This window comes from Prunus mume, linkage group LG6, assembly GCF_029339155.1.
Source record: "Prunus mume cultivar Tortuosa linkage group LG6, ASM2933915v1, whole genome shotgun sequence".
Lineage (NCBI taxonomy): Eukaryota > Viridiplantae > Streptophyta > Magnoliopsida > Rosales > Rosaceae > Prunus > Prunus mume.
This window is the reverse complement of record NC_142703.1, coordinates 22,679,018-22,696,774: the sequence shown is the minus strand read 5'-3', so window position 1 is coordinate 22,696,774 and position 17,757 is coordinate 22,679,018. Positions and strand designations below refer to the sequence as shown.

The following is a 17,757-nucleotide window of genomic DNA, read 5'->3' as shown; positions in this document are numbered from 1 at the left end:
TGGCAGCGAGTGATAGTCAGCTCGCGATATAAGTCGTGCTCAATTGGAAAACCTTTCTTGAAAGCAGAAGACGTGATTTGGTCATCGTACCCTACAATGTTGGCCTTTTCTGCTTTGAATCTCTTGATGTAATCTTGAAATGATTCATCAGACTTCTTGCGCAAGTTGAACAGGTGGATATGATTCTTCTTAATCTTCCGGTAAGTAGTGTGTTCCTTGGTGAGGACATAAGCTAACTCCTTGAATGGTAGAGTGTGGAATCAATCTTGGGTTGCTCCTTGCAAGGTCATTGCAAACACCTTGCACGTTAGTACGTTGTCGGCTTTGTAGCAGATCATGACACTTTTGAAGTGTTTTAGATGGCTTTCGGAATCGAAATCCCCTTTGAAATGAGTGAACAAAGGTGTTTAGAATCGCTTCGGCGAAGCAGCCTGCTCGATTTTGGCTGTGAAAGGTATAGAGTTTGCTTGGTCCACCTCCCTGCGTAAAGCAACTTCGAAATATCTACCAATCTTTAATCCTCGAAGTCGGTCATTTACGAGCTTCTTTACGTCTTCTGCTCTCATGGCTTGTGAAACGACTGACCCAATTTCCACTTTGGAATCCGGGTGAAACTTGTTTAAACGACACTGTAAATGTGGTTCGTAAATGACTAAAATGTCAAAACAAAGCGATAACTGGCGAGGACTCGATTCGTGGCTGCACTGATAATAGGGTGCCTCGTACCCTTTACGAGGATCAAGCCACACGTAGTTCTTTCCTCTGTCGAACATGTAACTGGTTTGTTTTATCGTAAACCTCACTCTAGGGACATTTCTGGAGTATCCGGGATTCCGTTTTACGATATGTCAAATACCATACGATCCAGGAAAGTCTAGATTAACATACTTGGAATTTACTACGATCCAGCGGTTCAAGCGTATTGAACCGGACATCGCCGATGGCGAGATCCGTTCGGGTTCAAACGATATCCGAATTAAGATCCGCAAAATCCCACGCGCTCGTGAGGACTAGGAGATCATTCTAGGACTAACTGTGGTCTCCACCCTACTGCTCACGTGCGCCCACGTGCGGCGTGCGTGGTGCCTAAAGCGATAACGCTTCGCGGAAAAATCTCAACATCTCGGCTCAAGACTCCTATCCTAGGTAAAACACCCTATTTGGAGCAACTTTTGTTCTTGGACCTACCCAAAAACTGGCCGGAAGTGGCTGGAATCTCAACCCGAAATTCGGCTAAACTTTGGATCCAAGATCGAGTTATCTACGCTAGAAATTTCTGAAATCCTACCCAACCAGAAGCTAGGGCTCGAGAAATAGATGAGTTTCCATACCTGGATCACCGGAAATGGTGGCCGGATGACGGAGAACGAGCCGGCGAAAGTTTACAAAAAAACTGTCGAACACCGCCTGTTTCGCGGCTGTTTCCGGCGACTATGGCTGCAGATAGAGGCGGCGAAGGGCTGAAGTTGGAAGAGGGATGTTTGGTGGTTCGTCTGGCACTGGTCTTGCCTGAATCGGAGGTCGGAGCTGAGAGAAAACAGCCCCCAAAGTCGGCTCCTCCTCTCCCGAAACCAGAAAAATCTGGGTTTATAAAATCTGAACTTCGAAATATTTACGGTTATGCCACTGAACTTCTTTTGATCGTAACTCCTTCGTTACAATTCCGATTTAAGTCCACTACATGTCTACGAACTCGTTTCGTCGCGCTCTACGCAACAGTACAACTAAAATCCCCAAATTCTTTCCCGGTCAAAAAGTCAACTTTTAAACTAATAAAATATTCTAGGGGTATTTTTGTCTTTTTCTCAAATAAATTAATAATTAAATATGAATTTTGGGTTTGGGTTGTTACAATCTTCCCCTCTTATAAAATTTCGTCCTCGAAATTTACTTTCCCTCTATCGGAGGGTGAGTCTTGGACCCACAACTGCTGCTACTCGTTTGCAACTATAAGTCTGAGTATCTGCATCTATAATTCGAATAATAAAATCCGAGAGCAACCTATTTATATCTGTCTTCCCTCACCTTTTCAAGTGATGGGTACTAAGCCTACATCTGTTACCCGGGGTTCTCAAGTCTGTCCCTCTAGTATCTGTACTCACTACTTGCATATCAATAAGCTGTATCTATAGGGTAATCAATAAAATCTGAGGGCCACACATTTATATCTAAATACAGTGAGCTTAAGGAAATATAAAACTCAAAAGATCTGCTAATTTATCTGAATTTCTGATAGACTTAAAATTCTGCTGCCCTTAATCTGATAATCAGCTAAAACCCATTTTCCCTCAGTATCGACACTGCTAATGTTGGGCACAAAAGACTAATTTGCCCTTCTTAATTGTAATTAATCAAATGCAAGTCGACTTCTACGAAAATTAGTGAGCCTTCCTAAGAGCATTCCCAAAAATATTCGGCCTGTAAAATAAGGATATATATATTTATATACCTCATCTGCCAGCATGCATTAAATCATATCCAAATAATCAAGCATCATAACATTTTGGCCTCAGGCCACAACAATTCAAATAAATCAATCTGCTAATAAAATTCATCTCAACTTCTTGATCAATAAAGATACTCTGGCAATTCAACATGCTAACTTGTGCATTCTTATTCATGCATGACTTATCAAATAATAATTCTACTGAAAAATACTGAATGTATAACTCATCATGTTATGTAATTCTGGTTGGACTCGAAGACATCCGTCAACTTTGATCCGCACTGCTCCCTGGATAACTGTAAGATTCGTGGGGCAACATATTTAATACCATATCCAATAATAACAATTAAAGTCATAGATAAATTAAAACAAACTGGACTAAGAGAAAATAGGCAAGCTCTGAATATCTTTATATCGACCTCACTTAAGATTTATAAATAAACATATATGTGTATATATATATATATATATATATATAGTGCTTGTAAAACAATTGTGATACTGAAGCAAATAGTGGTAACTGTATAAAATCCTTAATTTAGTTTAAAAGCATCTCAAAACTGAAATTCTCTCCACCTAGGCATACCCCCATATCTGATCCGTCAATTCACTGATAATCAATTCCTGGCAGGTCTCGGTGACACAAAGTCAACCCAGCCGCAAAGCGGCAGGATTGAGGGACCGTAGTCGGCTGATCCGCATGGCGGTCTCGGAGACACCTCTCAATCCGAGCCATGGCGGCACCACGGTCAAGCGTCCCGAACTCGTGGGGCAAAATAATCTGTACACTAGCACCACAGTTGAGCGTCCCCGAACTCGTGGAGCAAAATAACTGTTTCAAGGCAACTGGGGGTATCCTATGGTGGGTTTGAAAACCACAATCTGTTATTTACATAAACTTTCAATAAACTGGTTTTCCACTGAACATAAAATATATCCATATATATATATATATATATACACACACACCAAAATCTGATGAAAACCAAAAATTAAATTTCTTCCTTTTCAACCCCTGAATCTATGCATCAATTACTTAGCTAGTTGGTTAACCACCTTACTCTCTGCTTAGCATATCATTCCAATAAAAAAAATTTATACTCTTACAACACAATTAATCACATGAACAAATATAAAGGTGATGAATAAACCGATAATTAAATACTGATCTTGCTAAACCTCAGTTCTCGACATATAAGCATATAATAACATGTATAACAAGTTTTTCAACCTCAACAAATTTTTCAAATCCTTCTGGATATCTGTTTTCTCAGTCACACCAATGCAATAAAATAAAATAACATAATAAAATAACAATTGAAATAACAATTGGAAAAAAACAACCTAATAATTGTCCAGCAATTCTGAAAATACGGATGCATAAGTAATGCAGTGTCTACAGGAAGTTAACCTAATGCTCGATACCAATTGAACGACTGACCCAATTTCCACTTTGGAATCCGGGTGAAACTTTAAAGCGACACACAGTAAGCGTGGTTCGTAAATGACTAAAATGTCCTGACAGAATACAACTGGCGAGGGACTCGATTCGTGGCTGCACTGATAGCTGTAGGCTGCCTCGTACCCTTTCTAAGGGATCAAGTCACACGTAGTTCTTTCCTCTGTTCCGGACATGTAGGGTTTGTTTTCTGTAAACCTCACTCTAGGGCTGACATTTCTGGAGTATCCGGGATTTCGTTTTAAGATATGTCAAATACCATACGATCCTGGGAAAGTCTAGATTAACAAACTTGGAATTTACTACGATCCAACAATTCAAGCGTATTGAACCCGGACATCGCACAGATGGCGAGATCCGTTCGGGGTTCAAACGATATCCGAATTAAGATCCGCAAAATCCCACGCGCTCATGAGGACTAGGAGATCATTCTAGGACTGACTGTGGTCTCCACCCTACTGCTCACGTGCGCCCACGTGCCGGCAGCGTGGTACCTAAAGCGATAACGCTTCACCGGAAAAATCTCAACATCTCGGCTCAAGACTCCTATCCTAAGTAAAACACCCTATTTGGAGCCACTTTTGTTCTTGGACCTACCCCAAAAACTGGCCGGAAGTGGCCGGAATCTCAATCCAAAATTCGGCTAAACTTTGGATCCAAGATCGAGTTATCTACGCTAGAAATTTCTGAAATCCTACCCAACCAGCAGCTAGGGCTCGAGAAATAGATGAGTTTCCATACCTGGATCACCGGAAATGGTGGCGGATGACGGAGAACGAGCCGCGAAAGTTTACAAAAAATCGAACACCGCCTGTTTCGCGGCTGTTTTGGCGACTATGGCGGCAGATAGAGCGGTGAAGGGCTGAAGTTGGAAGAGGGATGTTTGGTGGTTCGTCTGGCACTGGTCTTGCCTGAATCGGAGGTCGGAGCTGAGAGAAAACAGCTCCCAAAGTCGGCTCCTCCTCTCCCGAAAACCAGAAAAATCTGGGTTTATAAAATCTGAACTTCGAAATATTTACGGTTATGCCACTGAACTTCTTTTGATCGTAACTCCTTCGTTACAATTCCGATTTAAGTCCACTACATGTCTACGAACTCGTTTCGTCGCGCTGTACGGAACGGTACAACTAAAATTCACAAATTCTTTCCCGATCAAAAAGTCAACTTTTAAACTAATAAAATATTTTAGGGGTATTTTTGTCTTTTTCTCAAATAAATTAATAATTAAATATAAATTTTGGGTTTGGGTTGTTACAGCTTGCCATTCACGTTAGTAACCTTTATGATTCCTGTGAGGCAGATGAGTGGATTGAGCTTGTGAAGTTTACACTACGAGTTGTCGTCGCAAGTTGGTAATCGAGTGAGTTGGTGAGCGTCGGTCGTTGCTTTCGTCAGGCAATCGTTCATGAACTCGTGCCCCCTATGAGCCCAGTCTTGAATGGATACTTTCTCGCTGGCCTAAGCGAGTGTGGATATTAGACTATGGGCCCAACCTCTCGCGCATTGGCCCTTAGACCTAGTCTCGAACAAATCGTCGACCGGCTCGACTGCTCGCATCTTGCGCACGATCCGGTTCTCTCCTCTGCCCGTTTGTCCCTGTCGACCTGCCTGGGACCTCTCGAACCGCTTGCCGGCATGCTCGAGCGTCCTCTTCGGTGACGGGATCTAAGGTTATGGCCTTGATCCAAGTTGATTTGCCTGAGTAGCGGGTCAATTAGGTTGTTTTGATTGTCGACCTTCTGTGTCAGTTGATCAATCCGTGAGTTAAGGTCCACCGACTGCGCGGGTTGGGTAAAGAGGTGTGCATTGGGCCCAATGGTATATGGCTAGGGCTCCATTAGACGTGTACACGGGTGCATACGTCAAGTGTGGTTGTAGATAAAAGAGATGATGGATCTGCTCCAAGACTGGGGCGGCGTTAGAGTAGCCATAGGGCTAAGCAGCAAATTCGACAACCGAGTGGTGCAGCTGCTGCTGTGTTTTGACAGCAGGATGGCGAGGAAGAACAGCTCTGGCGAGCTTGCTGCTGCAAGGTGCAGTCATGGTACCATGTGGCAATCGTTCTACAATTCCAGCTTGTCTCGGCGGCTGCTCTGCGACTTCAACAGTTGAAGATGACTGTAAAGCACTAGGAGGTGACTGCAAGGTGTTGGCAGCCACGGTTCCGTGTTGTTGCATCGTGGTTTCCACCATGAAACTATGAGACAGGCCTGTCGTGGTGTTGTTACTCTTCGTACGTCTTGTATCAACCAGGGTTGTTTGAAACAAAGTGTGGAAAATGGACTTGGAGCACGCTTTGAATATTATTTTGCGCTCTCAATGAAAGCACCAATTTGTGGGAGGAATTTTAGTCCCACGGAAATATTCGTCTAAGATTTCGTCTTCCTCTTTGTCGTCTCTTTCTCCCTGCAAAATAAATCGGAATAAGAGGACCACACACGGGGGGTGTTGGCCAAAGGCCCTCCGATGCCTAAATCAGTTCAAGTGATTTGTAGAGAAACAATAGTTGTAAAAAATAATTTCTACAGAGTTTCAGAAAGGAATTTAGACATACCTCAACCCTTATGCGTAGCCATCTATTTATATGAGTCTCGGAGGCTAGGGTTTCAGAAAAATAATTCCACATATGGAAATGAATTATTCTTCCTTAATTTGGTGTAATTAAGGATTTGATTTAAAAATCAAATTCCTAATTAAGGCAAGAATAAAATAAATCCCCAATTAAATCAGGTAACTCCCAATTAAATCGAGTAACTCCCAATTAGGTCAAATAATTCCCAAATTGATTGGCTTAATTATTTGACCTAGGATAATTTGCTTCCACGCTTGCCTAACTCCCTCTCTCCAGTCCCGCATTACCCAATAAAAACTATGTGCATTGTGGTATCCCTGAGATCTGGTACTTGCCAAGAGTTAGACTCAACTACAAGAAAGATCATTTCCATTACCCTCTTTGTAAAAGGTCCCCAACAAACCCCATACCTTGTCACCAAAGATTTTGCTAGAATTATAAGATGACTCTCTAATTTCCACCGCATTCACACTTAATCTCTCTTTCTTTCTCTAGTATTTCTTCTTCTCTCCATTTCTTTCTTACTTTCTTTCTTTCCCTTTTATTGTTTTCTCATGCAAACCATGCACGCCTTGCACTTCAAAATGAAACAATTGCTCTCTTATTTATACTAAAGGAATGTCGGCAAAGCTTATCTCATATTAGTACGCTCACTAAGTAACATATAAAAGAAATGAATATCATGGAGATAAAGTTTTCATGTAGAGGATACGTATCATAGGTAAAAGTAAGAAACATAATTAAATAGTCACATCCTGCTACTACAAGTGCTTACAAGCTCCCCAAACTCCTTTATAATAATTATTAAAGTTGTTCCACATGCCAAGCCCAATCTCTAGCAGTCAACAAAAGAAAGTTAGAGTGCTTATCAAGTTCTAACTGTCACACGATGGCAACAAAGTTTTGCAAGAAAATTCTAATTTGTTAATCTACATCAACAAGAAACCACATCACAAAGTTTGGGATGCAAGGATTTGTTTTCCAATGTTTCTAAGACACACATCCAACATAGATTACTTCACTTTTATTTACTATAAAATTCATATATATATATATATATGTATAGTATATAAATAAACTAAAAATTAAGAATAATCAACAAAACCCATTGTATTACTGCAACAACTAATAAGAAATTCAATAACACTATATATATAGGCTTATTTATGTATATAACGCCTGTGCTTTCAGAATAGTCTTAGATTACCACATGTTCTTTGAAACGTCTCAATATAGCACCTACACTTTTAATAACTGCCTCACGTTACCTATTCCGTCAGTATTAAGAGACGTTCTATTACGTGATGTTGCCCCCACTTCTTTTCAATCATTTAACAATGGGGAGGAAGAGTTATTCAGTTTGAGAAAATGGGGTATTTGGGAGCGAAGGAGAAATTGGGAGAGGAAGGGTAGGGTTTATGAAAATTTGATGTGGGGTTTAGATTTGGGAGAAGCAGGAGAAGAAGGTTAGGGTTTATGAAACTTTGAGGTGAAGTTCGGATTTGGGAGAATATGGAGTAGAAGATTAGGGTTTATGAATCTCCGAGGTGGAGTTCGGATTTGAGAGAAAAGGGGGAAGAGGGATTTCAGATTTGGAGGTTCAATTGGTTCTTCTATGTGTGAATACTGATTGAATTGAAGAAGATATGAAAACATGAGAAGCAAGGCATGCCCAACGATGTCATTGTGGGAAGTTAGCACGAATGCAGACTTCTTGGACCACTTCAAACCCAGGGCAGAGATTTCTAGTTTGCCCAAAGTCAAAGGTAAGAATGTTTAAGATCAAATTTTCTGTCATTGTTTTGGGTATCACAAATTGATAGAGTTCTTATTGATCAAATTTTCAATCATTGTTCTGGGTTGATACGCGGAAGTGGTGAAAGAGGATATAGGTTTTTTCAGTGGTTTAATGCAGAAATGTGTGAGCATTCAAAGTCTTTGATACTTGGTTTGCTGAGGAAGATTGATAGTGTGGAAAAGGAAAATGCAAAGATTTGAGCAAAGTCAAGAATATTGTGGGCTGCTATTGTTGCTTTCCTGGTTGGTGGTGTTTGCCATGAAGATGAATTAGGAGGAATTAGTAGGAATTAAAAGTAACATGTTTTGTAATTTGGTGGGTGCAATGTGATTGAGAAGCCTGGGCTACTTGAGACCAGTGGGTGTAATGTAATGTAATTTGGTGGGTGCAATGTGATTGAGAAGCCTAGGCTACTTGAGACCAGTGGGTATAATGTAATGTAATTTGGTGGGAAAACAATGTAATTTGTTTTGAGTTTTATTAGTAAGCAATATTTCATTGTAATTTTTTTTTGAGTTTTGAGTTTTCTTTGTCCTGTGATATGAATGGAAACCAGTAGCAAATCTTGGATCATGTCTTGTTCATTGGATATCAAACGATGACATACTGATAAGCATCACACCAAAAACACGTTACAACCATATCTTGTTCATTGGATACCAAAAACAGGTTACAAAAACAAGTTACTCATAAGCATATCTTGTTCATACCATATCAAATGGTTACATCTCAATGCCTAATCAATATAGGCACCATACCAAAAACAGGTTCCAACCATCACATTACATATCAAATAGTCAATTACATCTAAGTACCTGACTCAAAAACCTTGACAGACATCAAAGCCTAATAAAACCAACCATCACAAACATCAAAGTGTTACCAAACCAACAACCCAATTGCAACCATGAAGACATTAAAGTCTTACAAAACTAACCAATTGCAGAATCTATAATTCGACAACATTCAAACCATTCTTCCTTGAAACTATAATTCAAAAAGAGTTTATCCTAATTCAAAAACAAGTTGTTGCAAAAGTTCAACATCATCACATCTAAGGATGAAAAAAAGGATCTTTGACAAAATGGCTCATCTGTTGATCTTTCATCCTCCTCCTACATTGTTGTACTCGAGATAGTTTGGCAGATTGAGATGAATCACATGTTTGAGAAGCCTGAGCTGCTTGAGATGGTTAGGATTGGGAAGCCTAAACTACTTGAGATGGTTGGGATTGAGAAACCTGGGCTACTTAAGATGCCTGGGATCGAGAAGGCCCTTGGGAACTACTTGCTTGTTTCCTTTGCCTTAATTGCATACTTTGTTGTCCAGTACTTTGCTCTTTACCATCTCTTCTTCCTTGTCTTCTTAGGCCTTCTAGGCTGCTTGTGGTATTTTGGAGGGAGAAATGTAGGTAAATTAATCTTCATCCACTTATCTTGGCTAGTCATAAGCATAATCATTGGTCCATAGGCTCTCAAATAAGCCTCTTTCTTGTACACTGCATCACAAAAGTCCTTTGGATTCCCACGAAACCAACTTGTTGCATCACAAGCATGCAAACATGGTATTCCATTCAAATCCCAAGCATGGCATGAACAAGAGTGGGCATTCAAATCAACAACAAAGTTGCGGCCACTATGGTGCATTACTTCAAACATATTTTGTCCAGCAGCCTTAGGAATGCACCATTGAGTTTTTCCTTTGTTTTTCTCTAATATCTTTCTAATTCTTGGCCCAACTTTGTCCATGCCATTTCTCACACAAAACCCTTCTTCCAACCATCAACAACATTATATACAACCGAATTCTTTCTAGCATAGTCAAAATAGGCTTGTCTTTGGCATCCATTATGCTACGGTTGAATGCCTCACATAGGTTATTCATAAGCATGTCACACTTGGAATCACTCTTGAAATATGCCCTACTCCAATGCCTAGGATCTTTCTCTGCAAGCCAATCATGTGCAGGTTTAGACAACTCGAACATCTTTCTCATCTCTGCATCAAACCATGGCACCGTTGTGGCCTAGCAATTGCTTCCATTTGATGTTTCAAAGCAAGACCTCTATGCTCTAAATAGAAGTTTCCATACAGATGTTTCAAAAATGTATGTGCTATGCATAAGGGAATAGAACATCCACAACATTTATTAAACCTTTTTACTTGTCAATCATAAATACATAACCATAGCTATTCATAATATTCAGATCACCACTCAATAATTCTAAAAGCCACAGCCACGTTGAATTTCTCTCAATCACTACATATGTATATGCAAGTGGAAAGATTCCGTTGTTTGCATCAACTCCCATTGCAGAAGGCACTTGCCCAGGGTGAGGCCCTTTGACATGACACCCATCCAAGCAAACCATAGGCCTACAACCATCTAAAATCCCCTTCTTGCAGGCTGCAAGACAGATGTAAATCCTCTGAACCCGTGGCCTATCACCTTCCATTTCAAATTTAATGATAACTGTACTTCCCACATTTCTCGTTCTTAACTCATAATAATAATCCCACAATACTTCATATTGTTTACTCAAAGACCCCTCTACAATGTTAACTATCATGGCTCTTACTCTGTACACTATTGCTCTAAATGGTATGTAACCATAGTCTTGGTGAACTTGCTCTGCAAAAGAAGAAGAAGTCCAATTTGTATTGAGCCTTAACCCCTCCATAACATCCCACATCGACCAACGGATAGGGGGTGATGTGCCTTATATGTACAAGCCCACCTCCATCTAGCACGAGGCCTTTTGGGAGCTCACTAGCTTCGAAGTCATGAGAACTCCAAAGTTAAGCGAGTTTGGGCTAGAGCAATCCTAGGATGGGTGACACACTGAAAGTTACTCGTGAGTTTCCAGAAACAAAACCGTGAGGGCAGGGGGCCCAAAGCAGACAATATCATGCTCCAGCGAAGCCGATCCAGGATGTGAGTGCTACCCTTACTACAAAACCGTGGCATGTATATTTTTACTCCCCTTACTACAAACAGGTGTAGGATTAAAGGTTTTTCCCTGTAGGTAAGTGCTACCACTAACACTTGAAGCATGGATAACAAAAGGACAACCCTATTCACATACTACTCTTATTTTGTTAAAGTCATTATTCATAAATATCAACTCCCTTCCACAATTAATGGAGTATATCCTCACAGCTTTTCTAAACATCTCAGTAGTAGCAAACTTTAAACCCACTTTGAATCCTGGGTTTGCCTTATCAATTTCAGGTTTGAAATCTTCACCTTTTGGCATCCTGTTCCTTTTCCTTCTTAGTTCACCTAGTGCTTCATCTTCACTTGAAGAGCTACTTAGGCAGGTAAGTGCACTGTCTGACTCATCATTTTCCTCTGCATTAGGATCATTGTCAGTACAAGTATAATCCACATAACCTTCAAACTACTTATCATACTTCTTTAATAAGTCAATCTCTTCATCACTCTGTGCATAGTGATTGTCTTCAAAGTCTGGATCACTACTATTATCATCCTCATAACAAGAATATTTTGGATCACTGCTATCATTCCCCACTTGGCTTGAAGTCAGGCTCACTACTTTCAAGTACAAAACTATCACCCTGTTATTGCTTTTAGGTACCATGCTCATACAAGATAAAAAGTATTATCTGATACTATTTGAATGAGTCTACCAGTTCCAAACTCTTCACCATAAAAACTCACATCATACCCATTGTCATATCCCAAATCTTTAGCCATTCCAAATAGCTCTAATAGGGACATATAGTCAACCTCACAATAATCAAACCAACTGACTTCACCACCCAAATACGACCATTCACTGTCACTTAACCCATTTTTAACTAGTTTACCTCCATAGAAAAACTTAAATGTAACAACCTCGTCAGCATCTTTATCTGGGTAAGAGGTATGAGGAAGATTCACTTAACAAATTGACAAAGGAAACAAAGACAATACAAGGACCACACAAGGACAATACAAGGAACACACAAGGGCCACATAATGACCACAACAGGACCAACACAGAGTAAAAATAGTATACAAAAAAAAAAAAAAAAAAAAAACGACAAAAAATCCAGCAACAGTTCAATGCATATGCCAACAACAAGAAAAATGAGTGAGAATGGGTTCACTTACATATGGGTTGACAACCTCCAGATTCTTTAAGCACCACCATCTTTGCACTTTCTAGCCTTAAAGTCCCACGCTAAACAGTGATTTCTTCTTCAGATTCTCCCAAACCAAACCCCACCTCAGATTTTCATAAACCCTAGCCTTCTTCTCCCAATTTTCCCTTCTCTCCCAAATACCCCATTTTCTCAAACTGAATAACCCTTCCTCTCCATTGTTAAGCGATTGAAAAGAAATGGGGGCCACATCACGTAACGTAACGTCTCTTAATACTGATAGAATAGGTAACGTGAGACAATTATTAAAAGTGTAGGTGGTATATTGAGACGTTTCAATGAACATGTGGTAATCTAAGACTACTTTGAAGGCACAGAGAGCATATACATAAATAAGCCATATATATATTAATTGACTATATATATATATATATTAATTGACTATAAATGTATATACGAATGTGAACTAGGTGAACCAAGAAAGCAACTAAATATTATTTATATATATAATTAGAGTGGTGATTTCCCCACTCCTTTTTCTCTTATTTTATCCACTTACACTCCTTTTTTATAACTAAAAAAGGAGTGTAAGTGGATAAAATAGGAGTGGGGAAATCATTGCCCTATAATTACTATAGTTTAATACTTACCAAAGTAATTATTACTTAAAAATAAAATGTTTAACCTTCTTAAACAACCTTTAAGAATATTGATTCTCACCATGCTTGCCTTTATTTACCATGACAATGGACGGAAAAGCAAAATAAAAGGAGTAGGGCAGTCACTATTCACCTGAATAGTGTCTGCCCTTCCTTGCCCTTACCCTTTGCCATGGCATCATAGGTCAAAGTGCTCTTAAGCTTACTAAAAATACCCATGTGGGTTGGGCCTCTGTCAGGTCCTCGACCCTATTGGGGAGATTTCGAGGAAAAACTTGGGGCTGATACAAGGATCCCCAAATTATAAAAAATCACGGTCAAAACGAGATATGGATGATATTGTTATCTACATCCTTGAACCCGGCTCGATAAGGGCTATATTTACTTTTAAGTAATGTATGTATATATAACATAACAATGTATGGTTATAATATGATATAATCAATAAGTATAATATTTAATATTTATTTAATTTTGTAAATTGAATTGAGATGATTATGAGTAGTTGTGTTGAATTTAATAGGTTAATTAAATGTGATTGATGGTTTAAGGTGAAATTAGTGTTATAATGTAGGATATATATATATATATATATATATACTTTTTTTTAAACTCGAGGCTGGTTTGGGAGAAACCCCCCCCCCCCTTTCTCTCTCAGAGGAGACTAGGATTGGAATTCCTAGAAAATCCTTATCGAGAATGGGGACGGGAATGAGGAGTGGGACGAGGATGGTATTGCCATAACCGGCCTTGAATTGGCCAACTGCCATCCCTAAGGGTGACTGAGGAAGTGGAAAAACAAATGAGAAAGGGAGTGGTGAAAGAAATAACAATACAAATGACAGTCTGGATGATAGAGGGGAGAGAGAGTTTTTATTTATATTTTATACAATTGATAGTCTAAATTACTCTTAATTATTTTAATATACGAGAAGAAGGGATCAAACTTATGTGCTAATGAACATGCACACCATCTTAGCTAACTAGCTTAACTCACATTTGCGAGCCTCGCATAATTTTAAGGATTTCAAGGACACACTAACGCTGACGTGGCATATTGAAAGATGATGGATTATTTGGGCGGTTAAGATTTTTATGATATAATGCACAGAATGTCTGACCCAGTGAGCAGGAGTAAGGTACGTTGGTTGCGCAATCGACGAATATACACGACGAGGTTGATCCACACGTGGCCCAGCACTCACTACGTGTCCTGGCTCTGCCTTGTCCACGGTCACTTCCTTTGGCTCCGTCATTTTGCCAACTTTCTCTGCTTCTCCAAACAGAAACACAAGACACACAGAGAGCTCTTGCTTTCCTCTTCCTTTTGTGAATGAATATTTTCATTTTTGCAGAGCTTTCTCAGGTTTTGATGAGGAAGAGCTTCTTGTTTAGTTACAGCGGAGGCGCAGATGATTGGTGGAATGAGATTGGTGGATCAAAACAATGGCAAAGTGGCCCAACGTACTATATCCTGTCTGCCTCTTATGCCTTGGTCTCTCTTGTTGCTCTGGTAGTACCCTACAATATTTTCATTCCCCATTTGTCATTTCTGTCAAGTTTTTTCAGTTTTTGGGCAGACCCATTTTCTGTCTTTCTTTAAAAAAATGCATCTTCAGTGAGTTTTTCTTGTTGGGTTTGTTTGTTTTAATCTCAGTTATTTTATGAGAAAATTTTATATAATCGAGCTTTGGAGAAGATGAAGATGATGATGAGGTTTGTTTACTATATATTTTCAGGTACAACTTGTGCGCATTCAATTAAGAGTTCCAGAATATGGGTGGACAATACAAAAGGTTTTCCATTTGATGAACTTTCTAGTGAACGGATGTAAGGGTTGTGTTGCATTTTTTTCATACTCGCACTCTGTCTGCACCCATTTCTTATTGTATAAGTTTTTAATTCAAGCCAAAAATAATAATTTGTGTGTGTGTGTGTGTGCAGTGAGGGCTGTCCTATTTGGTCTCTACAAGAGTGTTCTTCTTATTAAGCCTAAGGTATGTGTAATTTGCAGCCTCCTGAATTATGCTGTCCTATTCTGGGATTTAATATGTAGTGGTTTTGGCAAAACAGTGTTTTACGGATAAGTAATTTGTATATTGGGATCTTTACCGTTGGAATTTGGGTTTGCTTGCCAAGGGCTGTATACAAATTATATAATGATGCAAGAATGGCATGCCATTGCAGGATAAGAACATTGATTCTTGCAAATAACATTTTCTGTCGGATACGGTCCATAGGATAAGAACAGGATAAGAACAGTGTTACTTTTTAGTCGGAATAGAAATATAGAAGAATCATAGGAGTAGTGTTAGAATGATATATAAAACTTAAAAGAAAATCCCAAATGTTATTAGGTAGTCCAAGGATGTGTGTTGTGTCCCTCTGGAAGGCTTAACGAGATAATAGCTTGTTCCATGCGTAACAAAATACAGCGATTTGGAAATTCTCTGTCCTGTATTTTGAAGTGCAATGTAAAAGTTGAAATATGTTTCTGTTTCTCCTGAACTTTGAAAGTAGACTTGCAGCTTGCAGAGTTTGAGTTATTGTAACTTTTGAAATCAATTTGCTTCAGTGGTTTGTGTTATCTGATTATAGAATATTTTTTAATTGTGCTGCCTAAATGTATTGCAGGCTCTTGAAATGCTGCTTATGGATCTTCCTGGTCTTTTATTTTTTTCCACATATACATTACTTGTCTTATTTTGGGCTGAGATCTATCACCAGGTATACCTTCTTTTCTTTTTCTTTTTTTCTGAATCTAATATGACGAACGAGTAGTTGCGTGCTTTAATTCATATCATCTGATTATTTTTATGTATTTTTAGGCAAGAAGCCTTCCGACTGATAAACTTAGGCCTGCTTATTATATTATAAATGGATTTATATACTTCACACAGGTAAGGAAAAATGATTTATTTCTCGTTGAGCATGATTAGGCACTTACGGTTGAATTTCAGTTTGTTATTACACTTGGGGCATCGCTGTTGCATGCCTGGTCATTGTGTTATGATGATAGGTGTGCATCTGGATTTTCATAAGAGTAAGCAGAAGTCCCGTTGCCCTAGAAGCTGCTAGAATCTTCTTTTCAGGTCAAAAGGCAAAACTATACTAATATCTTGCTCACTATTGCATTTCTTTTCTCTAATTTTAAGTTTTTGTCAAACATTTGTGCAGTTGAATAAGTAGTTCATTGAAGTATATACATAAACATGGTTAGAAAAACTACTGCAAAGATGGAAAAGCTAAACTTGACATTTATTATCAACATTTGTTTGTAGTTATTTCATTCGGTACTGCTTTGGGATTCTTGATATATGGTGGAAGGTAAGGATTTATGGTTCATCTACAGAAAGTGCCCGAATTTTTTCTTCATGAAACAAGTGTTTATTTTTGTGTTGTTTATGACTTTAGGTTGTTTATCATGCTGAGGCACTTCCCCATTGAGTCAAGAGGCCGTCAAAAAAAGCTGGAGGAGGTTTGTGCTTATGTTTGAGTCACATTATGGCCTGAAACAAATGGAAGATATTAGATATTATTATAGGCATAAACGGTTTGATGAATTTTCTTACTCTATTTGATCAAGCAATGAAAAGAAACATGATCTAATGTGTTTATGCACCTTTCACAGTAGGGTTACATGATCTGCTCCAGGATCATAACCATGACAATTGTAATCCACAGTATGATTCTGAAAGTAAAGAACTAGTGCAATTTATGTAGAAAATCACAGTGCCCAACTTATCTTACATGGCAGGTTGGATGGGTCACAGGCATTTGCTGCACTTGTTTCTTGATAAGATGCTTGGTGGTGAGTTCCTTTCAATTGTGGAGCACTTGCACATATAACACAAAAAAGTTATTGATTTTTGAAGACTTATTTCTTGAGTTGTATTGCAGCTCGCAGTTTCTGCATTTGACAAAGATGCAGATGTCGATGTCGTGAATCATCCTATCCTAAACCTTATTTATTACATGGCAAGTTTTGAATCCGTAACTTCCATATTTTATATCTTGCTGCTCTGCCAGTAGAGTTCCATGTACCCTATTTTGTCTAGCTACTGCAGTCCCCTCCCTCACCGGGATGGGCCAATGCATGTTACCTAGATCAGTCGGTCTCACGGTTTGGCAGAACTTTCCCGGAGAATATCTCCGAGTGAAAGAGGACTTCAAGCAAAATAGTTGGACTAATTGTGTCTTTGACTGCGTAGTGTAGAACTATTCTTTTCTATGTTGTAAACATTTTTCATTTATTTTGGCACAGTTAGCGGAGATTGTTCCATCTGCTTTGGTGCTTTTCATCCTGAGAAAGGTGCCGCCTAGGCGTGTTTCTGATCAGTACCAACCCATAAAATGAAAGCTCTATTCATCTTTTGAGCCTATGTTGAAACCGAAATTGTTAGATGATTCTGTGCTCTGCTCGAGTTGGATTTCATGTATATTCTTGGTATTTCTTTTGTATATTTTTCTTTTAACAATGGGGACAGTACGCTTTCTAGAATAACATTTCAAAATTATTGAACACGTACACTGCTTCATTTCTTCGTTGTACCTTTTTACTAGTTTCAAAATTAAATTCTATTTACAATGTTTTTCTATTATTAGTTTATGACGAGTAAATTTGAGCAAAACAGGAAAATTGACATTAATGCTTTACAAGAAATGAACAAAAAAAAAAAAATTGGCATACAGTAGATGTAGAGTCTCGGGATGCAGG

The 17,757-nt window shown here is 38.9% G+C and overlaps 1 protein-coding gene across 1 annotated transcript; it reads left to right on the top strand.

The window, feature by feature from the left end:
- The first annotated feature begins 14,211 nt into the window (after positions 1-14,211).
- LOC103336119 (tobamovirus multiplication protein 1-like) lies at positions 14,212-17,564 on the top strand. The gene is made up of 11 exons (XM_008239157.2): positions 14,212-14,553; positions 14,780-14,870; positions 14,985-15,037; positions 15,675-15,767; positions 15,869-15,940; positions 16,060-16,132; positions 16,322-16,367; positions 16,455-16,518; positions 16,798-16,851; positions 16,941-17,018; positions 17,305-17,564. The coding sequence occupies exons 1-11, from the start codon at positions 14,374-14,376 to the stop codon at positions 17,395-17,397; spliced, it is 897 nt and encodes a 298-aa protein (XP_008237379.2). The 5' UTR covers positions 14,212-14,373; the 3' UTR covers positions 17,398-17,564.
- Positions 17,565-17,757: the final 193 nt, after the last annotated feature.